Raw genomic sequence first — 24,416 nt, forward strand, 5'->3', positions numbered from 1 at the left:
TACTCTAGATGAGGCCTAACCTGGGCCGAATAGAGAGGAACCAGTACCTCGCGTGATTTGGAAGCTATACTTCTATTAATGCAGCCGAAAATAGTATTTGCCTTTCTTGCAGCCATATCGCACTGTTGGCTCATATTCATAATATGAACATATTCATATTATGTTCCTATGTTCTTAGCTTTCTTGCCTACTTGCTTTCCAGCCTTTAGCTAAGAAATGGAAGGCAGCGAGAAAGATATAGGAAAGACAAGTCTCCAAGCTGGAGCCGAACAGAAAGCCTAGTCCTACTGGTGAAGGCAGAACAGAAACTGTGTGGGGTTCCTTCCACCAGAAGATGCCTGTGTTAGGCTTCGAGTCTGCAAAGCTCCGCCTCCAGATGTGGAAAGGAGGAGCTACGCCATCCATAGATGTCCTCCTTCACGGAGGCAGTATTCTCTGCAAACATACCAGCAGTGTCTAAAGCACAAGGATAAACAAGTTATTTTCTTACACATAGATTTTCCCTTCCTAACCCCCCAGCCCCTTTTCTTTGCTGTCAAGTTATCTGACCTCTGCTTGATAATCTCATTTCCTGAAAATCAAAATACCGGAAATTTAAGCTTCCTAGAGTGTTAATTGTGACCCTGCTCCATTGCTAATCAAAAAATTGGATGTTTTGCATGAAAATGCTGCTCTAATTAATTCTCAGTCATAAAGCATCCTGGTTTTAATAACCCCTTCTTGATTGGATAGCCTTTGAAGAGACGGTTGCTGCTAATCCGCTAAACCAGAAAAACCACACGCAGAGGAAATAATAAGTGGACTTATAAGGTCTGAATGAGATGATTGCATTAACGCAGTCAAGGCGAGGAAGAGCGATTGCTCTGCCCCAACCTCAAATCAAACTCCAATTTTCACAGAGAGGGACATCGAAGCCACCTAACAGAACACAAGGTCCCATCTCTACATTCCTCAAGGTGGAAACAGCTCTTCGTTTCAGATTGTTCTGCCATTTTGTTCCTTTTTCAAATGGGGGGGGGTCGGGGACGTCCACCTGTCACAACGCATCTTTTCAAATGAGACAAGAATGCCTCCCGGTTCTTCCTTCCCCCCTCCCTATCACCTCTGAATGACAACGCATTATCAAACCGCAACTCTAAAGCACGTTGAGCTGCATTTTCATTACTCCAAACGTCAAGTTAAGTTTGCGTCACCAGGGAACGCAGAAGGGTCGGCCCAGGCAGCCTTTTCATTGGAGGTGTTAACCCACATTGCACAAGCCACAATGGATCGTGGCCTTGCTATGAAGTTCTCCTGCTGTGAACTTCTTCCCTGATCTATAAACAATAATCGGCAAAATCAGAGAGTCTGTCCTGGACTATACCATTGGACTGTACCCCTCGCAGATGCAAGCAGTTAAATTTCTCCATGCTCTTCAAAAATTCCCTGAACATAAAGAAAGCTACTGTGTTTCCTCGAAAATAAGACAGTGTCTTATATTAATTTTTGCTCCCAAAGATGCACTAGGTCTTATTTTCAGGGGATGTCTTATTTTTCCATGAAGAAGAATACGGTACACATTTATTGTTGGTCAAAAAAAAAGGCCACAACCTCACCAGGCAACTGATTCCATTGTCGTACTGCTCTAACAGTCAGGAAGTTTTTCCTGATGTCCAGCTGGAATCTGACTTCCTTTAACTTGAGCCCGTTATTCCGTGTCCTGCACTCTGGGAGGATCGAGAAGAGATCCTGGCCCTCCTCTGTGTCACAACCTTTTAAGTATTTGAAGAGTGCTCTCATGTCTCGCCTCAATCTTCTCTTCTCCAGGCTAAACATGCCCAGTTCTTTCAGTCTCTCTTCATAGGGCTTTGTTTCCAGACCCCTGATCATCCTGGTTGCCCTCCTCTGAACACGCTCCTCTGAACACTACATCAGTGACCTTTCTCCGTGCTGAGGCAGTGGGTGTACCTTCTTCCACTCCGGAGGAGGCACAAAGATCTTTGGTTCTCTCAGCATGGAGACCAAACTCCATCCCCTGGAGGAATCCCAGGAGGTTCTGCAAATTGGTTGGGTACCTCCGGGGCTGAACTAGGCCCCCAAGCTGGAGGCTCCCCTCCCATGCTATACACCATCATTCTGCATTCAAGTATTTCTTGTGAAGCAAGCCCCTAATATATTCCTTGCTGCGTGCGCACACACATCCACGCAAAAGGAAGATGGGACTCATCGTGTTTTAGGCTTCACACATTACAAATGTAACAAGTGAATGTTTGTGGAGAGAGATACGTACACCAAAGACTAGTGATCCACCATGGATTTGTCCTCTCTGAGGCTTCTTGTTGGCGCATTTGCTCACCGAGGCTTTCCCTGACGTGTAAACAATCATGACGCTGCTTTATTTTACTGCTTTGTTGTAATATTTTTAAGGTAGTTATTGTTTTAGGCTGTTTTAAATTGGTTTTTATATCGTCTTGCATGTGCTTTTATGTAAACCACTTGGAAATCTGGGGGTGTGAAGAGGTACAGAAGCAGCTTAAATAAATAAATAAAATGTGGGGGAGTTTTATGCTGTATTCTGTACTGCCCTTTGATGCTGTATTTTGTTCTCATTGAATTGTTATAAACCGCCCAGAGAGCTTAAGAAATGAATGGCTTCTAAATGCTTTAGAAATGAAATGAAATTAGGGTTGCCATATGTTCTGGAAAACCGGGAATGTCACGGTTTCCAAGCACTTCCAAAATGTCCCAGCCAGTCAGTCAAGAATCCCAGATTCCTGTTCCAGCCGACCGGAGAAATTCCAACCTCCAAAATGGTGCCTTGAGCCTGCTCAGTGGAGTGTCAGTCTCCACACTGAAGTCTCCTCTAGCTTTTGAGAACTAGTGGAGGAATGCAATTTAATGTCATATTTTTTTCCTGTTTGTTTGCTTAAACTGTTCTTTGCCTATTATTTATTTGCAGGCGCTTAAGTACTTTAGGCTGCAATCCTATGCATACTTACCCGGGAATAAGTCCTATTTAACTTAATAGGATTTGTTTCTGAGTAGACACACATAGGATTGCAGTGTTAGATAACTAAAGCTTAGATTGCTTTCTTTCCCTAGACCTTTACATATTGCTCAGTTTTTTTAAAAAAAAAATCCTAGGCCCCCACCCCACTCCCCAAAAATTGTCCCGGTTTTGTGGATTCAGAATATGGCAACCCTAAATGAAATGAAATAAATAGATGATGATGATGATGATGATGATGATGATGATGATGATGATATCATGTGTGAATCAGCCATTATGGTAATGGATAGACCTCCCTCCCTGGACACCACCCACAGGGCTTATTGTACATTTTATTGAATTGAAATAACTGCTGCTGCAGCATCTACTTTACTACCTTGCAACAACCCATGAGGAACCTTAGAGAATGAACATCGCCTCAAGCAAAGTTCGCTTGGCAAACCAAGGCTGGCGCTCTGGTGCGAACGCTGAGCTCCCCGGCGCTCTCCTAAACGCAGGAAGCTCTGGTTGGCTGGCAAGAGAGCAGCAGTGGCTGTTTCTCTAAAAGCTCTGCGCATCCACCTCCAAGTCACTTTGGCTCTGCGTTCTACGGCAGTGTCAGAATCAGCAGGGGGCATTGGTAGCAACAGTAATTAAATCCTATAGTCTCTGCCATGCAAAGGGCACCTCATTAATTACAAGAAAGGTGACGGCTGTGCAGCGCAGCTCTTTGAAGACCATGCTGCTTGGTGGAATTAACTATACTATTAGTGTAACGAATAGGGAAGCTATTAGAGATCTAATGGTAAATTCATTTGAATACAACATTTTTAAAATATGCGAACACACGCACACACACACACACACACTACACACTTTTATCAAAGAAAAGGCAAGGTCTCACCTATCCCTATTAAGATGATGCTCTAATTGCAGCTCACCCCTTCCTTGACATTAACGCACACACCTCAGCCACAATGAATAACTGTAATTGCATTTGCTCACCTTCATCCCTTGTTACCCTTGCCTTTCCCAATCCAATCGTGCCTCTGCTTTCAAAATGGAGACAACTACTACTACTAATTCTTCTTCTTCTCCTCATTATTATCATTATCATCATCATGACGCTGCTGCTTTAAAGTGCAATGGACATTGATTGCTCTATATAAATTATAACAGATGTTCAAGTGAACACTGGAAGCTTCCTTATACCAGCTCAGACTGCTGGTCCCTCTAGCTCACCATTTAGTGAAGTGGAGCAGTTTCCCAGGTCCAGGCTGTTCCCAGCATCTGCTACCTGAGTCATTAAACTAGAGATTAAGGCCCAGTCCTTCTGCTCTGCAATTTAGCTGTGATTCCTCCCTGAGATATCATAAGACCACCACCACCCCACATGCCTCCCCATGTCTACACCACAAAGCCAGTGTGGTGTAGTGGCTAAAGTGTTGGACTGGGAGTCAGGAGATCCAGGTTCTAGTCCCCACTCAGCCATGGAAACCCACTGGGTGACTTTGGGCCAGTCACACACTCTCAGTCCAACCCACCTCACAGGGTTGTTGTTGTAAGGATAAAATGGAGAGGGGGGGATTATGTACACCAGCTTAGGTTCCTTGGAGGAAAAAAGGTGAAATAATAATAATAATAATAATAATAATAATAATAATAATAATAATAATAATAATAATCCCGGCCTAATGGCTAAAAGGGAAGGGCTTGGGGCTCAAGCCTGCCAAGAAATATAATCATATATGCCAAGATATTCCTGCTCTGTTATTTCACATGTACAGGGATGGATAGAATGGCACTCTGCACACGTTCAGAGGAACCATTCTTTACTAGCTCCTCACCTATCCCAGGACACAACAGCCAGTTTCATGCTGACTGGGCTCAAAAAGAGCATTGAAGTGGAGAAGTGGAAGAAGAAATGAAGCGGAAATTGCAAGGGATGTCACGCAAAACAAATTCTGACAACAAGCCGGGCTCACCTTAAGACCTGGATACAAAAAAAGAAAAGAAAAAAGATGCGCCAGGTCCCTACAGCTGACAGTTCCTGCTCCTAAGACGAACGATGAAACACTTCCTAAGTGTGACACCAGGAGCTTAAAGACAGGTGCCTTCACCTCTACATTGATTATCAAGAACTGCCGCACAACAGCTATCAGGTCTTTCGGCAGTGGCCTGCAAACACCAGCTAGCTACTGAAGGGAACACTTACTGCCCTGTTTAACACGCTCCACAAAGGTGTGTCGTGCAGCTCCACCACGTGCCGTCACTTTCCACAGTCTCTACCCCCGATGGACTGCAGACGAACGGAGTGAGGGGGCAGGATTGGGGGCTGGATTCCTTTTTATAATTGTCTGCTTGACAGCAGAGGGCAACAGCTCCATTATTATTTTTCTAAAAAACATATTTTTAGGCCCATATTATGCTTCTTGACTAGCAGATTCAATTATACACATGTGGGATGAACAGTTACAGAATTTTAATAAATATCACAGGATGCGTGTGCAGTCACCACCACCAGTATATCACAAGAGAGACAACCTCAATAAAGTTCAATATTAATTCACAAATGACAGTGACATGTAGCAGAGGAGAAGATAAAAGAGGGGAGGAAAGCAGATGTATAGTTATGGGACAACATGTAAATATCTTCAAATATTTCCTGTTGTTGTACAAACAGAAAGGATTTCTTGTTTGGCCAGTACTACCCCTGGCCAGTACTACCCGTTTCTTGGGCTGGGCCTATGGCATTTAATAAATGCTCTCAGTTGGCATTTCCTCTCATATTTATTTATTTATTTACAATGTTTATATATCACTCCCCATTCAAGAATTTCAGAGCAGTGAACAAATAGAATAAAACAGAACTAAAAAAAACATTACAAGTACATTTTTTTTAAAGAAACGAAGTGCAGATAAAATGGCAACTGGTCATTAAGGGGAGGCACCTTGGAACAACTACATTTTCAGGAGGCGCTGGAAGAAATACAAAGTTGGCACCTGCCTGACTTCCAGAGGCAGGGAGTTCCATAGGAAGGAGGCCCCCACACTGAAGGCTCTTCTCCTGGTGGACTCCAATCGGACCATAGGTCCATGTGGAACCACCAGGAGCAGGCCCTCAGATGACCTCAGGTTGAGGGGCGAAGGCGCTCTCTCAGGTATCCTGGTCCCAAGCTGTTTAGGGCTTTGTACACTAGTACAAGAACCTTAAACCTGCCTTGGTAGTGAATAGGGAACCAGTGCAGTTCCCTCAGAAAAGGAGTTGAATGCTGAATAGGGGCAGCTCCAGACAACAGCCGAGCTGCAGCATTCTGCACTAGCTCCAGCTTCCGGAGCAGCTTTAAGGGCAGCTCCACATAGAGCACATTGCATTAATCCAGCCTTGAGGTTACTAATGCCTGAACCACTGTGGTGAAACTATCCTTGTCCAGGAGAGGCCGTAGCTGGCGAAGCTGGTAAAACACACTCCGAGCTACCATGGCCACTTGGGCCTGCAGCGACAGAGCTCTATCTAAGAGTACCCCCAAACTACGAACCTGATCTTCCAGAGGGACTGCAACCCCATCCAGAACAGACAATGAACCTGTCTCCTGGACTTGAGAACCACTCACCCACAGGGCCTCCATTTTGCCAGGATTCAGTTTCAGTTTATTGGCCCTCATCCAGCCCATTACTGAATATAGGCACTGGTCCAGGACCTGCACAGCCTCACCTGATTCAGATGTCACAGGGAGATAGAGCTGCGTGTCATCGGCTTATTGATGGCATTTGACTCCAAGACTGCTCCCAGTGGCTTCTTATAGATAAACAACATTGGGGACAAGATGGTGCCCCATGGATCCCCATAGCTTAATTGCCAAGGGGCTGAGGAATAGTTACCCAATGTTACTCTGTGAAAACGGTCCCACAGGTAGGACCAGAACCACTGTAACACAATGCCTACAATGCCCATCCCACGGAGGATACCATGGTTGATGGCATCAAAAGCCGATGAGAGATCAAGCAGAATTAACAGGGTTTTACTCCCCCGTTGATAAAGGTCATCCATCAGGGTGGCCAAGGCTGATTCAGTCCTGCAACCAGATCGAAACTCAGACTGGAATGGGCCTAGATAATCAGTATCCTTCAAGAGTGTGCTGGAGTCAGCTGCCAATTTCCCAGCTGACTCCAGCTGTTTTTCTTCCTTCTGTCTTGTCTTCCCCATCTTCTTCTAACCCCTTCTGTGGTCGGAGGCAAGCCACAGTTTGCCACTTCACCCAAATTAGCCAACTATGATTTGCTTCAAGTCAAGAAAGGTGGGGGGAAGAGGGAGGAAGCCAGAAGCTTCTGCACCACTAGTTCACATGCCACCAAATTGACATTACATCAGAACCATCTGTTAGACTGGCATCGCAGAAGACACATACACATACAGAACCATACAACTGAAAAATTTCAACCAAATCTAATATCATCATGAAAGCAAGTTTTACCAGGAAAACTTGTTTGAAAGCACACACACACACACACAGAGAGAGAGAGAGAGAGAGAGAGAGAGAGAGAGAGAGAGAGAGAGAGCTCGGCTGTGAAATTCAAACATAATAACATTCGCAATTTGGTACAACAACTACTATTGAAATCTGTCAGCCATGTTCAGTGAGCCTAACACAAAATCCATCATGGCATTCCGCATCTCAGAACCTAAAGTTTTGATACCTACATTTGAAATTTTAAGCCAACGCTTTGAAGATTGATTTCAAATGAGTTCTGATTTATTTCAGATTTATTTCTTAGATGATAGCGGCTTCCAACGGGTGGTGTAAAAGTGACAGACATTTTCAAGTGGCTCATTTGAAATCAAATGTGCTATTTAGCTTGGCCTACCTTGAAGTTCACCACTCCTGCTGTAGAGCTCCCTCCGCTGTTCCCGCAAATAGGCACTCATGCTAATAGCATGGGAAGATGACTCAAACCTGAAACAAGAAGCGCAGCACATCAACACGAATTATGAATAGACGGTGGACACAAGAGCCTTTCCCTCTAGATAACCCAAGTCAAGGCCAGCTCCAGGAAGGAATGCATCGTATATTGACAGGAGCCTTTTAAGAGGGAGTGTGGCCACTGGCAGTGACCTTCCAAAGCCAACCAACTTCATCCTTCTGTGGATCACTGACAATGACCCGGTATTGTGGAGAGATGTTATCATTTTGTACAATTAATTCTACAGCTAAGGCTCAAGCCAGATGGGCTGAGGAAAGCTATGATCGTTTGCCCAATTTGCACAGAAAGCAGAAGATTTGCTTTTTTGCCCCAAAAGGGGAGCTGAACTTACGGACCTGGTTTCACTTGTAATGACAACACATCAGTTTAAAAACCAAGCAGGTTGTGCCCAAGCAGGAGAGAGTGGGCGGTTTTACTCAGAAACCCACAATCAGCTCAGCAACCCACAATCAGCTCCTTCTAAGCGTGACATCCAAACCCAGACCACAGTTTTTAGAGCTAAACAATCCAGTGGTTAACCCATGGTTTGTTCTTGGGTTGCTGAGTAAGAGTGGATGAGGCAGATGCACTGCAGGTAGCACACCCACTTTCCCCCACTTGTGCATGACAACCCATTGGTTCTTAAAGGGTTGTCGTTACGTGCGAACAGCACCATTGTCTTGCCTTCCACACTCTGCTGCCCAAGGATTCCAGCTCCATCAGAAGCAAGCCAATCTACAGAAAAAACTATTTCACGTGATGGAGCACAGGGAAGCAAGGCTCTGTTCCCCTTAGGCACACTGACATTTTCATGTGAAAGTAGACCATGACTACCACAGGGCAGACAGATGCAGTTATGTCCATCACGTAAGTCTGACTCTAAGATAAGAAACTTTTCAAACTATGTTCCTGTGCTCTGCGACCAATCAGATGGCCAACAAAAGTGAATTTGGAGAGCACTCAAAACTGGGAGCAAGTCCATGCCATCAGTTCATCAATGGACTGAGGACCTTATTGCCATTATTACAACAGCAGTCTCCAGACACATATTTTTATTTATTTATTTATTTATTTATTTAAGGATTTTTATGCCGCCATTCAGCCAAAAAAGGCTCTCACGGCAGCTTACAAAAGTATTTCTTGACAGTCCCTGCTCACAGGCTTACAATCTAAAAGACATGACACAAAAGGAAAGGGGACTGGGAGGGGGGAGGAGGAGGGGGAAAAGGAAAGCAAACTCAGGCACTACAATCTTAGTTGGAAAGTTCAGCAGTTACAGGTGACAGCAGGAGGGAGGGGGCTCTCAGTTGGAGCTGGACCCAGGCACGGTGGAGAGGTGCCTGGTTGCTGCTTCCTCCCTCACTGGTGGCCTCTCCAGAGACAGGTGACAGCAGGAGGGAGGGGGCTCTCAGCTGGAGCTGGACCCAGGCACGGTGGAGAGGTGCCTGGTTGCTGCTTTCTCCCTCACTGGTGGCCTCTCCAGAGACAGGTGACAGCAGGAGGGAGGGGGCTCTCAGCTGGAGCTGGACCCAGGCACGGTGGAGAGGTGCCTGGTTGCTGCTTCCTCCCTCACTGGTGGCCTCTCCAGAGACAGTTGGTAGCAGGAGGGAGGGGGCTCTCAGCTGGAGCTGGATCCAGGCACGGATCCACATATTTGGATATTTGGTGAGCATAAATTCTTAGACATGCTTGGGTATTATAGAAAGCTCTCACCAATGGGTATTTCCCAGCCAACTCTATTGAACAAAGCCATTTCTATCCCCCGCCCTGACCCTGATGCCATTTACCGCTCCAAGTGTACGGTCACCTCCCAAACCACAACTCCTTTTAAGAATCTGAATCTGCCTGGCTATGGTAAACTATGCAGAGTAGTTTCTGTGAGATTTGTAATCCAGGTCCATGGCCCACTTCGGGCCTTCATGCAATCAGCAGCACTGAAAAGGGCATTCCTCCCAAAATGATTGCAGCAAAAATACTGCCCTGGCTGCCTAAGACTGCCGGGCAGGAGAACCCATGATTCTGTCTGGATTATTTCTCAAGTGGGGCAATCTTAAATGCAGATGTATTATCGACAGGTGGATGGCCCTCTAAATGGAGAAGGAAGAAGGGAGACAGCTACTCTTGTCTGGTGAGGCAAACACTGAAGAAAGAACACACAGCACGGTGGAGGCATTATCAAATGTCTACATCTCTCAGCAGGATGAGGAATGCCATTTCAACGGAGATCTCCACGGACGTAATGACAGCTGAGAGATAATGCAACCAGAGATCCCAGCAAGTATGGTTGTCACTGCGGTGAGAGCGATGACGAGAGAATGAGCAGCAAGGGACATGCTCTTCTTATTAAGCAATTATGCCATACTTCATTTTCGTCAGGCAGAAACGAGCGCATGGGGCTACAGCAATGAAGCTGATGTGTTAGCATGCCAAGCTACAGGAGGCAGAGGACAGGAGTAACCTGGGACCACAAGGACTACAGTACTTCAAACCTTCTGGGTAACTTGCGAGGGAATCTCAGAAAGGTGTCCCCATCCCAGAGGCTAGTCCACAGATGTTGAGTGGGAAGTGGCAGGCCGCTGGCGATGTTACACCACTGGCGAACGCATGGCACATTTGCCAGCAAACAGTATTTCTTCCCAGAAAACATCTAGGCAGGAAAAAAGGTCTCAGCTCCGCATCCCTTTGCAAGAGCACTGATGGAAGTGGCAAGCAAGGCTTGAACCCACCCATAATTGGCTCTCGCTGACCACTTCGGAATATTAGCTTCCCGTGAAATCTAATTTTAATCAATTCACTTCAGTTCAAGTCACTGGGTGGGTGGGATGCAGGAAGGAGAGCACTCTAATAGAGCTTTTAAAACTTGGGCTTCCAGATTCTGGCTTGTTTGGAAGCCCATTAACCATAGGTCCTGGTTCAGATGTAATGGGAAACTATTTAACTGCAGTTTCCTGGCTTGTTTCACCACTTGTGCAAATATGCGGCAGCAAAGAGGCTGCATGCGAGGGCCACAAGACTTGCGCAAAGCTTGTATTAAGCCAGAATTGGGTCAGGATTTAAACAGAATTTTCTGTTCCCCCTCCCCCCGGCTTTTTAAGATCTCCATTTTCATCCCTCGTGTTTTAATTCCTGTTCCTCTTAACTGATTTTTAGGTTTCGTAATCTAAGGTATATTCGATAGTATTCTGCTATGTGTTGATTGCATTTAAAAGACTCTGTTCTAGGTTTTGAGTGATTGGGAAGGCTATTCTGTACAACACCTGTGAGGCATTTGAAGGAATTTAAATAAAGAAATATTTATTTATTTATTTATTTACATTTATATACCGCCCCACAGCCGAAGCTCTCTGGGCAATTCACAAAAGCTAAAAATAGTAAACATTAAAAGTATATGAAATTTAAAAACCATCAGAGACATAAAAACAACAGTATAAAAACAGAAGTATCCATTTAAAACAACAATTCTGGGGTCCATTAAAAAACAAACTTAGCGTTCAATGCCGTTCAATGCCTGGGAGAAGAGGAAAGTCTTGACCTGGCGCCTGAAAGATAACAATGTTGGTGCCAGGCGAGCCTCATCGGGGAGATCATTGCACAGTCGGGGGGCCACCACTGAAAAGGCCCTCTCCCTTGTTGCCATCCTCCAAGCTTCCCTCGGAGTAGGCACTCGGAGGAGGACCTTAGATGTTGAGCGCAGTGTACGGGTAGGTTCAGGTTAGGAGAGGCGTTCCATCAGGTATTGCGGTCCCAAGCCATGTAGGGCTTTATAGGTTAAAACCAGCACCATACTCCATAGTTTTATTGCTATTATTTAAAACATGGATATCCCACTTTCTGCTAATGGGTTCTATTCTGTCAAGGGGAGTTAGAAATGGAAGGCTGGATGAAGGCTAGAAGCCAGGAGCAGGAAAGATGAATCTGAGACTGATCTGTGTAAAACAGCAGTGATCAAGTGCATCAAAAGACAATGGGGCCAAGGGCAAAATTCTTGGGTAAATCAGAAGAGCCTGGAAGCACAGCTGCCAACAGAGATACAATTTTGCCCTTGTCCTTCAATAGCTTTGTGAGAGCGAAAGAAACCTGGGCTTCAGGGGTGGAGCCCAGACAACCCCAATTATTTCTTCTGCTAAGAGCAGGAACCAGCAGCTCTTCCCTCCTATGCAAGGAGCTTGGCCAGCCCCTCTACTACAGCCCCCAGTATATGAAGAATGAGAAAGCAGGGGGAAAGCCAAGAGCTGGATTGGGTCTCACAGAAGCATCAGCACTCAGGCCTTCCCCTCTTCCCTGAGCACTTCTAAGCCAGGATTGCCACCAATCCTGACCCTGGAAATCTCAGGCCAGGAAGACTTCCACACAACAAGAGTGTCTGTGGCACTCTCGCCTAAAGTAAGACTAGCAAAATATTGGGTTACTCCCAAGCACAGGGCACTGCTGAAGACTCCTGGGCTGGCCCATCGCAACACAAAGTACAGTTTAGGAAAGTGAGGCGGAGCAGCTTACTTGAACAGAGACGTTTTAGGCCTCTGAGGTTTCTTTTTTGCAAAGAATGCCGCAAATTCCCTCCCAGAGCTGGCGTAACTAAGCTGAGCTGACGGCTCTGAAGATGTCCGTGTATTTTTCATATCCAAGTACTCCGTGAGCAGCATCTGCAGAGAAAAGGAAAAAGCAATGGTATTTCAAGAAACATTTTCAAAAGGTTTTGCAAACAGGCCTCAAGTTAAGTTTAGGGGGGACATCGTAAAGCAAACACATACACATAGACAGTTTGCACAAAAGTTTACCGCCACATTAAAGTCTTTTTGGCAGAAGACCTTTAGCTTCACTGATAAAACAGGTAAATTTCTAATACCGATCAGCCGTTTGATATTGTAGGTGCCAACATTACCAGTTTCACGTGTGCTGAAATCACCTTGTAGAAGACACTCCAAGTGGGAAATTCAAAGAACTCAGTATGAATGTAGTAAAAGGTTCTGCTAAACTCCCAAACATGCAGGGATTTCCTGCTGTTCTCTTAAAAAAAAATTTGCTGCCGTGTATCTGAAGACAGCCTGTTGTGTTGGGTCAAATGCTGTACTGCTGTCTTCAGATGACTAGCAGGGCATTGTCACACTACAAACCTAGATTAAATCAACCATCATTCCCTCTTTTGCAAATTGTGGTTTTGGAGGAGGGATTCTCTTAAAAGTACAATGCTGTTGTGTTTCCCAAGAACCCCCGCCTTATTGGGAGACAATGAAGAGATCTGCCGGAATAATCCACAAAGCTTTATTCAAGCAATAAACATCCCTTCCCACCTGAAGAGAGTCTAACCTCTAGGAATTTTCCTCTAGGCAAAACTATGCAAACTAAGCGAGACAAATGTCCTTTCAAGAAGAATGGAAAGCCTTTTCCCAGCACGCTTTAACTTCAGGGAGACTGGTTCTGATGCAGCTTCTGACGAGATGCCAGACGGGCTGACTTTCTCTCACCTTCCTTTAGTTCTGCCTGTTTTAGTCTGCAGCGTACTCTAGGATAGGATAGCCTCTCAGTGCCCTCCCCCTTGGAAGAAGGCTGATTTCCTACTGACTGTGTGTTGTTTACACTTGAGGAGATGAGCTTAGGAGAAGGTTCATTCCCAGCTGGTGAAGAGCCCATGAGACCTGCCTCCCCCACTGGGTATGTTTCTGGCGCCGTGCCTCCAACTTCAGAATCTGATTCGGACTTGAACGCCTGAAACTCCTTCCCCCAGCCCAAGGGGAGCAGGGCTAGACATGACAAATTCCCAGAATTCCTTGGGAAGGCCATGACAATTAAAGCAGTATAAATCCTATATTTTGTTGTGTAGACAGGGCCTAAGATATAACTGACTGGCTCCGTCACTATGATTAACCCATCCAGTCGATGGCAAGAGAGAGGAGTCTATTACTCTCATTCAGCCATGTTAGCCCAGTGAAAGATGATCAACAAACATTAGGGCACTGACAACACCTGGGGCTCCGGGGAACACAGTGCGATTATTGGTTACCATTTCTCACCCTGCTAGGAGGCTGCCTAACCTCACAGAAGAGCACTGTAGGTAACAAGCGGAATATATCAGTGAAGCGAGGATCTTATTTAAACAAATTACCATAAAATAACAACCAGGCCAATGGTACTAAGCTGCTAATTAGACACAACTGAGAATTAAATAAAGATAACCTGATTGCTATCCCTAAATATCTCAATTAGAACAGCACCAGCAAAGAGGCTTCTAATGCATCCTCATTCCAGGGCAAGGAAAGTACAGCATGTGGCTATTTTTCACGGCAAATTACCTACTTGCTTGATTCACTTTTAAAGGCAGAATTGCTGAGAGTTAGGATTGGCTGTGGCTCCTGTAATACTACTCTGTAATGCACGGAATGGCACTTAGTCTTACTAGTAGAGTATTCTTTTGAAAGAAAAGTCTTGCATGGGGGTGGGGTGGGGGAGAGAATGATATCCATTTATATTCAGTATGACTGCAATCTTCTGGGTAATGTACAGCACAGCAGGAACAAAGCAATCACCACAAAGGTGAAAGGGGGGGGGGATAGCTATATTCAAAGGAAAGGCTAACAGCGTCCATCAGATAATAGGCTGATGTAGCTGAATAGGCGCTGGACCCAATCCATGCAAAGGAAACTAAGCATCATAATCACTGAGCTGTTCTACAGTGGGAGCATCAGGGAGGCAAGCTAGCCAGGCACATGGTACTCTCGGCTGCCTCAGCCATAAACGTTCGTTTCTCCTCCCAAGAGTTACCAGGAATACTTTACTGGTTGGTTATTCCAAAGTTACTTCCTCAGGCATACAGATTTAATAAGGACAAGCCATGTCCTAGATAGGTTCACGGGCAGGTAGTTGGGCACACACACGGCCCATCACAAACATTTATTTATTTATTTATTTATTTATTTATTTATTTCATTTTTATACCGCCCAATAGCCGAAGCATCTGGCACCTAAACTCAAAATGACTTGTGGGCAGGGGTCCCCAACCCCCGGGCCACGGACCTGTACCGGTTCGTGGCCTGTTAGGAACCGGGCCGCACAGGCGAGCTGCTTTCACTCACCCACACCCACACCCCAGCATACCTGGGCGCGGGGGGCACCATCTTGCCTGCCCAGCCGAAGCAAAGCCAGGACGCTGGGGTGGGGTGGGGCAGCTTCGGAATGGCACGCCCAGCCGGAAGCCACCCAGGAGAGCGACTTCCGGGCGCGCCGTTCTGAAGACGCCTGCCCACCCCAGCGTCCTGGCTTCGCTTCGGCTGGGCCCACCCAGCTGAAGCGAAGCCAGGACGCTGGAGTGGGGAAGCAGGGGGGGCTTCCCAAAACCATCCCCTCAACCCCCCCCCCCGGTCCGTGGAAAAATAGTCTTCCACGAAACCGGTCCCTGGTGCCAAAAAGGATGGGGACTGCTGCTATAAAGGGTTGGGGAAGGAGCGGAGGAAAAAGACTCCAGTTCAGCTCCTGTTTATATTTCTGATTCATTGTATTTGTTGGAGAAGTATGCCTTTTGTCTTCTAAGGAGCTAAGGGTGGTATTCAAAGGGCTTAGTTTACAGCACCTGAAATGGGGAGGAGGTCACTGAAAATGTAACACAGATAGGAAGACAAGCTGAGTTGGAATCTTTATACAGTTAGGAAGTCTTTTAAAACAAATACTGCAGAATTTGCTTGATTACCACCCTGTGGTACCAGGTCCAGAGAGCAATAGTTGTTGTTGTGTTTATCGCCTACAAAATGCCTAAAATTTTAGACTTTTCTGTTCTTCCCCCATTGTCTGATTTTTTTTGTACGATCCCACCTGATGAAAAGTTCTGGGCAACTCAAAAGCTTGCACAACCTTTCTTGGCATTTTGGTTGGTGCTAGTAAAGGTAATACCCAATTGTGGATTTTTCTTCTAGCAACCTTCTAGCTATTCTAAGCACTCAACCCATCCTCAACCCCAGCCGTTCCAGCTGCTCTGTCCTCATTTAGAAGTTTTCTAATGGTTTTATTATATAAAATTATATGAAACAATAGACATCATATATCTAGTTAAAAAGCAACAGCAGTTATTAGACTTATATTTTACAGCCAGAATTTGACGGGCGTGTGTGGCTGCATGTGTGAAACTATACAATCCCATTTTTTCTGCTCACTGAAGTGATTAGGCATATTTGCCTGAGGATGAAGTAAGGCCGTGAGTGTTTGGTCCTGCAATGTTTAATTATTCGTTGCAAAGCCATCCATCAAAATCCTTGTTAGACGTTAATCAAATGCATAAAGAGCAAGATTTATGAGTGACTGTACAGTCTGAAGCATCCCATCCATCTATAACAAGGACTTCTGACTTCCTGTTCAACAGAGGTTGAATTTAGCCATCCGTGTATTAGACACTAATGGCAAACAAATCTGGACAAGACAGTCCAGAGACCTAAGGCATAATTATTATTTTTCAGTTTCTGTTGTTTTAAATTTGTTACTATGTTTTAATCTTTGAACTGCCGCTACGTTTTTTTTTTGTTTTTGATTTTATAAATAAAATATTGTATTTTATCATGTTGTACTTTGTGGTTTTAGAGAGCAATCCTATGTCCCCTAGACTCAGAGCTAGGAAACCACGTTCTCCAGCCTCTCCCTTTCCCCCTCGTAGCCAGTGGGAAGATAACTGTGCCGGCTACCTCTCCGCGCTGAGTAAATGGAGCGTGGACACAGAGGAAAGGGGGCATTCCTGGGGGTGGGGAGGCCTTTTCCTATTGCCCATCCCTACCTCCCCAAAGCCTCCGCTAGCTTAAATGCAGTGCAGGAGGCACCTTTGCATCGGATACACATAAGTCTCCAAGTTTGGAGGCTTCTGTTGTGAACTGTGCAGACTGCATCGACTATTGGGCAGCACAGAAAATTAATTAAAAAAATTAAAAAAATAAATTTTCTTCTTCAAAAATCAAGATTAAAACCCATGTATTCTAGAAGAATAGCTGTTAAGTCTATTGCAGCAAAAACTAGAGAATGCAGCATGGCACTTTAAAATCTAACACCTTTATTGTGGTGCAACTTACCATAAGAGAGCCTTACTTTAAGAGAGGCTTGAACTGGGTGTGGAGGTGCTGGGTGTGTGGATATATGGGTCTGAGAGGGAGTGTTTTGCAAGGGGAAACTACAAAAATGAACACATACTGATAGCAAGCAAATACACGTGTTCAATCAATCCGAGTAAACTCAGCCCAGACGTCCCCAAGCTGTAGTCCTTCAAATGTGATGGACTACAACTCCCATCACCCCCCCAGCCAGCGTGTGTCATGCTGGCTGGGCATGGCGGCGTTTGCATCATGGAGCACATTGGAGGGTTGCCAAGTTGGGGAAGGCTGACAGCACAAGGGGGGGGGAAGCATAGCACTGAAACAGAGTCTACCTTCTTAGACCAATTCTAACTAGAGGCAGAAACCTACCAGTTGAAGAATACCAGTTTCTATGGCCTATGACTTTGGGCTTCTAATGGCGGGCTGAAACACACAAGAGGGGGCTTCTATATGTTTAGAGGAATTATTATTATTATTATTATTATTATTATTATTATTATTAGAGCAGTACGACAATGGAATCAGTTGCCTGGTGAGGTTGTGGGCTCTCCCACACTAGAGGTCTTCAAGAAGCAGCTGGACAACCCTCTGTCAGGGATGCTTTAGGGTGGATTCCTGCATTGAGCTGGGGGTTGGACTCGATGGCCTTGTAGGCCCCTTCCAACTCTGCTATTCTATGTTTTAAAAGAACAGAAACAGCAGGGCTGTGCTACCTCATGAAGAACATTTATGCAGAACAGTGAACTTCCAGTAGGTTCAGCTTGTCATGGAGGAGTAAGAAAAGCTGCACCCACTTAAATTCCCTCTTCTACACAATGATTTGAATTATTAGAGGCTTCCCAACCCCGGCTGTCTTCGTTTGCACCTGGTCACCCTAAAAAGGGGAGAAAGACAGGCATCGATACAAGAATACATTCACATATTGTTATATGCATTATTACTAGAGATCTACCAGACCAATTTTGCTCATTTTTTAAAACTAAAGCTTGAGCAGTGTAGACATGCGGGAAAATTTGAAGGATTGCAAAAACGCAAAGCTCAAGCTTTAATAGTCAAAGAGTATGTTTCCACGCCCTGGCCAGGAGCAAGAGGCAGTTGAGCTCTGCACAAAGGCGGGAACAGAGGGAGGGCTTTGGGAGTCGTGCCCGCGCTCGGAGTGGCCATATTGGTGGCAGCCGGATTTTAAAATGTGGGAGAAGAGGGAAGGAGGTGGATTTGAGCCCTGAGAAGCGAAAGTGACCGTTGTTCAGCAGCAACGGGTGTGAGGAAATGAGAGCCAAAAGTCCTTGGTTGAGTTGAACAAAAGCAACCTCCCTGCAGCTTCTGGAGGACTGTGACATACCCTATTTCTTCGATTCTAAGATGCACTTCCCCCCCCCCATATAAACATCTCTAAAAATGGGTGCGTCTTAGAATCGCAGGTGCTTTTATTATTTCTTAGAATCAAAGCATTTTTTTTCTGTTGGTGGTACTGAAATTAGTGTGCGTCTGTCTTACAATCGATGGCATCTTAGAATCGAAGAAATACGGTAGTAGGAATCGCGGAACAGTATGTTTTGCCCTCAAACTACTAGCACCCATGTCAACATGGGCTTTACACTAGCACAGAGAGCAAGAAAGAAGCCAGTGTTGCAGGTTGGAGTTAAAGGTGAGTCCTGGTTCTGAAAAGGTTGGCATATACCATATAGCATGAAGAAAGCCCGTTTCTGCTGCTTATCGCATGGCTGCTTGCGTGGCCTTGAGCACAATTTTTTGGGGAGAAAGCGAACTACCAATCAAATAAAAAATATTCATGTAATTTCTATAGCATTTTCATTTGGATCTAAGAGGTTTGGACTGTCCTTGATACAAAAATGTAAACACATATCATCCACCTTCTTCTGAAAAGTCACTACAGAACAGGCAGCCCTAAACAGATTGAGACCTAGGTACCAAAAGGAACATTTCACTTCGATACACCCCCTGCGACGTCTGATGTCTTGCTTCAGGACTTCTGTTGACTTGAGGTTGGACAGATGGGCACAAGAGACAGGACCTTGTTGGGTGTGGCACCGACATTTTGGAATGCTCTCCACTGAGACGCCTATAGGTGTCTGGTGAAAACCTGGCTCTGGAAGTTGAACCAAACTGCTATTCTAACTGCTGATTCAATTACTGCAGTATTTTATAATGCTGGTTTTGATACTGTCTTCTTTATTTTCTCTTTCTATGTTATTGTTAGCCATGTTGAGTACCTCTAGTGGAAGAGCGTTTCAAAAATAGATAAAATTGTGTCACATCTTCCTAGAGAACTTCCATTGCCCAAGTGTTCCCTCACAGTTCCAAAGCATTTCCCAGCAATCTGTTTTCTTTTATCTTGACCAAATTGTTTCTTAACCATCCTAGCCATCAACCCGCTTTATAACAATGCAAAATAATTCGCCACATTAAAATTTTGCCAAATTTTACAATTACTCTATAATTACTAATTAGCAACAATACTGATCATAGCAAGAGAAAAAATGGGAGGAATCCAATTGTGGTATGTATTTATTTTATTGATTTGATCAAATTTGTATTCCATCTCTCAACACATGAGTTTCTAGGACAGCCCACAAGGTTAAACATAATAGCAGCCGTATCAAAGCAAACATCTAAAAACTATCCCGTTCCATGATCCCTTGGGGCTGGCAGAGGAAACCAGTAGCAAGCTCAAGACAGGAAGAAAATAGGACCCTGGATAGCTCCGAATGAGTCCTGATAGCTGAAATTCTCTCCTACTACAACAGCAGGCTGTTGTCTCAGCAGGGAGCTAAAGCCAAAGGAGCCATTGTGTAGGCTGACAGTACCTATAGCGTGGTCAGTTCTGCCGCTTCCTAGAGGAGCTGGTGATTGTTAATGGCCCCTTGCCTGATTTTGTAGCCTGACACTTCTGCAAGGCTGGGGAGATCAAGGTTCTGCTGGGGACTCATGGCAGGGCTGTGTCCTCTGGACGGGAGGGCCCTGAATAAGTCACTGACTGGCCTATCCCCAAGGATGTAGCCTGTGCCTCACCATCATCAGCATCCACTGCTGCACACTGGAAGATCCGAGGCCTGAGGGTCATGACAAAAACACAGCAAAGGAAGAATGTCCAATAAAATCAATTCGACAGCAGTCCAAAGTTGCAATCCGATATGCACTTGACGGAGAGTAAGACACAATGAATTCAATGGGACCATGCCATGCATGGGATTGCACTGTAAAAGGCCTGAGAAAATAAAAAAGGCCATTTGGTGCCAAAGCCTCACCGGGGAGTGTTACATAAACAGGGCACCACAGAGAAAATGATCCTCTCCCCAGCTGTCACCTGTGCCTTACTTCAAGAGGGTGGGGACTCCCTGGGGAGAGCCCACCTCTGTGGCAATCAAACCATACACTATCAACACCTACAGGCAGTGATGCAGGTTTTCTGGAGAATTTTGAATTCGATTTTATTTTGGGGGGGGGGAATTTTCCAATTCAAAATATGTCTATTCATACAATTATTTGCATACGAATTTTTTTGGTGTGTCTCAGAAACTTTTCCAATGCAAATTAGGTTCATTTGCATAGGCTTTTTTTTTTTTTTTTTGCATCGGAAAATGTTTTATTTATTTATTTATTTATTACATTTCTATACCGCCCAATAGCCGAAGCTCTCTGGGCAGTTCACAAAAATGTTCTGATGCCTTAGAGCAGGGGGTGTTTTGACCTGCATCTCCCATTAACTCTCACCATTGGCTATGCTGGCTAGAGCTGTTTGGAGCCATAGGCTAAAACATCTGGAGTGCCACAAGTTCCCCACCCCTGCCCTAGAGAGATTCAATTTAGCATGTTTATTTTACTTGCCTTTAGTAAACAAAAGCTTTTAAAAGTACCCCCATGTTAATTGTTTGTTCTATTAGTTATATTTCACACGGAGACACATATGGATTTGAATGATGTACATGTATTCTCTCACATACTTGCTAAGGTTAATCACCTGAAAAACATTAATTACAACTTTGAGAAGCCAAGTTTGCCTACTAATGTATTTGCAATTGGCACACATTGATTTTTACTAACAAAGTTTTAAAATGGGGGAAAAATCTGCCCCACATCTTGGCCTACAGTGTTAGCTGGAGAAAGGCTGTGGTGTCCTGGAGGTGTTAGAGAACAAGGAAAGGTAGCCATGAGGAAGTAATGTAAAGTGCATTTTTTTTGGGGGGGGGGGACAGAAGCCTCATGTCCTGGGCACTGGGTGCCTGCTCTGGCCCCCTTCAACTAGGAATTGTCTGCCATCGGGAAATCCGGCCCTTTGTGGGCCTGCTGCATGTCCACAGCATGGCTGACTCTCCTTGCTTCTGCAAACCAAGCAGAGCAGTTTCCCCAAATTCCAGGGACTTTTAATGTAATTTGTGGGGTGGGGAGGATCTTGGCCATAATTTGCGCAAATAGTGTTGTGCAAATTACGAACAAAATGTGTGCAAATTGGCTGTAATTTATGTAAATTCCAAACCACCAAAAATCCACTAACTAGTCCAATTTGATGCAGACTGAGTCAGGCCAGCTAGCAAAAGACAAAACAGAGTCCGGGGGTGGGGTGGGGTGGGGTGCAATGAAAGCTCCTTGAGCTCCACCCCACAACTGGATTCCTCTGACATCCTTAGCTTCAACAGGAGGGAGGGAAAACCCTCATGTGAGAAAGATCCTCCCAGGCCAAAGCTGGGACTTGCACCAGAGTGCCACGCAGTGCTGCACGTGAAAGGTTTATTATTTCCACGAGGAGCCTGTGGATACGTGCAATTTCACATTTTCCAGGAATTCAATTTTAAAGCTACATTTTAAAAAAGGAAAAGAAAAGGAAAGATCCTCAAGTGCTGTCATCTGTAATGCACTGTTCAGAGCCCATTATCATACCAGGACTAAGCAATATTTTCAAGTAGAGTAACAGAAATTAAACAAAGAAATGCTTGGCTAATGGAAGGAATACCAATCCCGCTGTATTCATTGTCAATACTAATTGCTCGATTAGCATAGACCTGCAAACATCTCTGTTCTGCAAAGTGGGAGACAGGAGTAATTCTCCAAATGCAAGATATGTAGGTAAGGGATGATATCCTTCCCTCTGTAAAATCCTGCTGTGGTTGGGTGTTGCCCCTCTGGAAGTACAACTGCTAAGGAAATGAAAGAATCTCATATTTCACTGTATTTAGAGCAACACTGTCACAAAATCACAGCAATTAGAGGAATACAGAGGTGATGAGGCAGTAACTTAAGTGCTCCTATTTTGACTGAGGTACTCCAATAGTTTTTTTGAATTTTTACCTTGAGGAACCCTTTCCACACGGGCTTGTTGGCAAAGAATTCTTGCATGATGCAAAGAACGCTCAGAAGTGTTGCAAGGTAGACACCAGTTAGAACTCATCACTGTTCCACGTGAACTGAGAGCATGCCTTACCTGTGATACATCTGCCTGAAGAGGAGTGCCAGGTGTGCTCAAGGGCAGGTAAAGCCATCTTTTGAGCCATGTGCCCATCCCTTCTCTTCTAATTGTCAAAGAACCTCTGAAAAGTTCCGGAGGGATGCTTTAGATTCCTTAGAACTCACTTTGAAAGCTATGTACTGAAGTACTCTTATTGATCTATAGTGATCTAAACAGTTCTGTTGCAACCTATTTGGCAGAATAATTGTGATTTCAATGGAACTCCCAAAAAAGTTCACTTAAGTAAGCCAGCCAGCCCTGCGTTTTATCATGGCCATTATGGTATTGAGAAGTCCAAGAAATGAATAGGGTTGCACTCCCCACATCCAGTTCCCAGTGTGGGTCATCCATGAAGGTGACCAAAGCCATCTCAGTCTCAGTCTCAAAACCCAAATGAAATGGGTCAAAATAATCAGTTTCATCAAGATGCATCAGGAGTTGCAACACCACCACTTTCCTGATCATCTGATGTTGTTCAATGTATATACGAAGCCTGTGTCAGAGATCATCTGGAGCTTTGGGCTTGTGTGTCATCAATATGCTGATGACACACAGCTCTATATATCTTTACAAAGGCATCCAAGGAGCTGTCATCGCTGTCCTAATCCAATGTTTGGAGGTGGTGGTCAAGCACAGGGGTGAACACTGATGATGCTGGTGGGGAATTCCTGAGCTTTGGAAGGGGTTAGCAGTATTCCTGTGATTCATGGGTTGGCAGTATTGACATTCATAGAATCACAGAATAGTAGAGTTGGAAGGGGCCTACAAGGCCATCGAGTCCAACCCCCTGCTGAATGCAGGAATCCACCCTAAAGCATCCCCGACAGATGGTTGTCCAGCTGCCTCTTGAAGGCCTCTAGTGTGGGAGAGATCACAACCTCCCTAGGTAACTGGTTCCATTGTCGTCCTGCTCTAACAGTCAGGAAGTTTTTTTTTGATATACAGCCGGAATCTGGCTTCCTGTAACTTGAGCCCTTTATTCCGTGTCCTGCACTCTGGGATGATCGAGAAGAGATCCTGGCCCTCCTGTGTGTGACAACCTTTTAAGTATTTGAAGAGTACTATCATGTCTCCCCTCAATCTTCTCTTCTCCAGGCTAAACATGCCCAGTTCTTTCAGTCTCCCTTCACAGGGCTTTGTTTCCAGACCCCTGATCATCCTGGTTGCCCTCCTCTGAACCCGCTCCAGCTTGTCTGCATCCTTCTTGAATTGTGGAGCCCAGAACTGGACACAATACTCTAGATGAGGCCTAACCAGGGCCTCATTCAAACAGGTCCAGAATGGAAAAAGGCACAACGAGCAGGGGGCCTGGTGGGGGGGCAATTCAGAAGTTCCCCACTCCTGCGGTATATAGTACAGACAGCTACATCAGTTACTGGAATTCAAAGTACTGGGCTAGTATGGATTTCCCCATTGCTGTCTCTACCCTGTGACAGGGGAAAAGAACTGCAAACAGGAAAATGAAGGGGGAGCAATAAATTAATTTTGCCTTGGTCAGCAATATACCTTGATATGTCCCTGAAACCAGACATAGACAAGCTAAGTGTGCATGCATGTTCTATAGTTTTCTTAGGCAGGACATACAGAATTCACTTTGAACTTCCCGTTAGGCACATTTTGCTGGTAACTTTATTAAGAAGTAAGCTACCACTGGGACAGTGCAAACACCTGGCAAGTAGTAGCAAATCCAGCAATATCTGCACCTCTAAAATGTTACTAGGGTTGCACCCTTGATACACCATACACAAAATTAAGCATCATCAGTAGGACTGTCAAACAGCTCATTAAGTTTAGTTAATGTTCTGGCTTTTAACCAAATTAATCAAATAAATTTCAATAAATTTGCTGATTGCTAAAGCCACAACATAGGTGCCTTCTTGAAAAATGGAAGTATGAGATAACGTACACCCAGTTCATTCAAATATGCTACATTGCCCTTGAAAGAAAAGGCCATCTGGAA

General features: G+C 44.9%; 1 protein-coding gene across 2 annotated transcripts in view; it reads right to left on the reverse strand.

The window, feature by feature from the left end:
• The window catches only part of EXOC4 (exocyst complex component 4), a 525,908-nt gene that overhangs the window by 375,963 nt on the left and 125,529 nt on the right, over positions 1-24,416 (reverse strand). For both annotated transcript variants that reach the window (XM_063134612.1, XM_063134611.1), the window contains exons 8-9: positions 12,428-12,573; positions 7,835-7,923 (exon numbers count right to left, since the gene is read on the reverse strand). In XM_063134612.1, coding sequence (XP_062990682.1) covers positions 7,835-7,923; positions 12,428-12,573 — 235 coding nt within the window. The remainder of the gene's footprint in view (positions 1-7,834; positions 7,924-12,427; positions 12,574-24,416) is intronic.

The sequence above is a fragment of the Elgaria multicarinata genome, chromosome 9, assembly GCF_023053635.1.
Source record: "Elgaria multicarinata webbii isolate HBS135686 ecotype San Diego chromosome 9, rElgMul1.1.pri, whole genome shotgun sequence".
Taxonomy (NCBI): domain Eukaryota; kingdom Metazoa; phylum Chordata; class Lepidosauria; order Squamata; family Anguidae; genus Elgaria; species Elgaria multicarinata.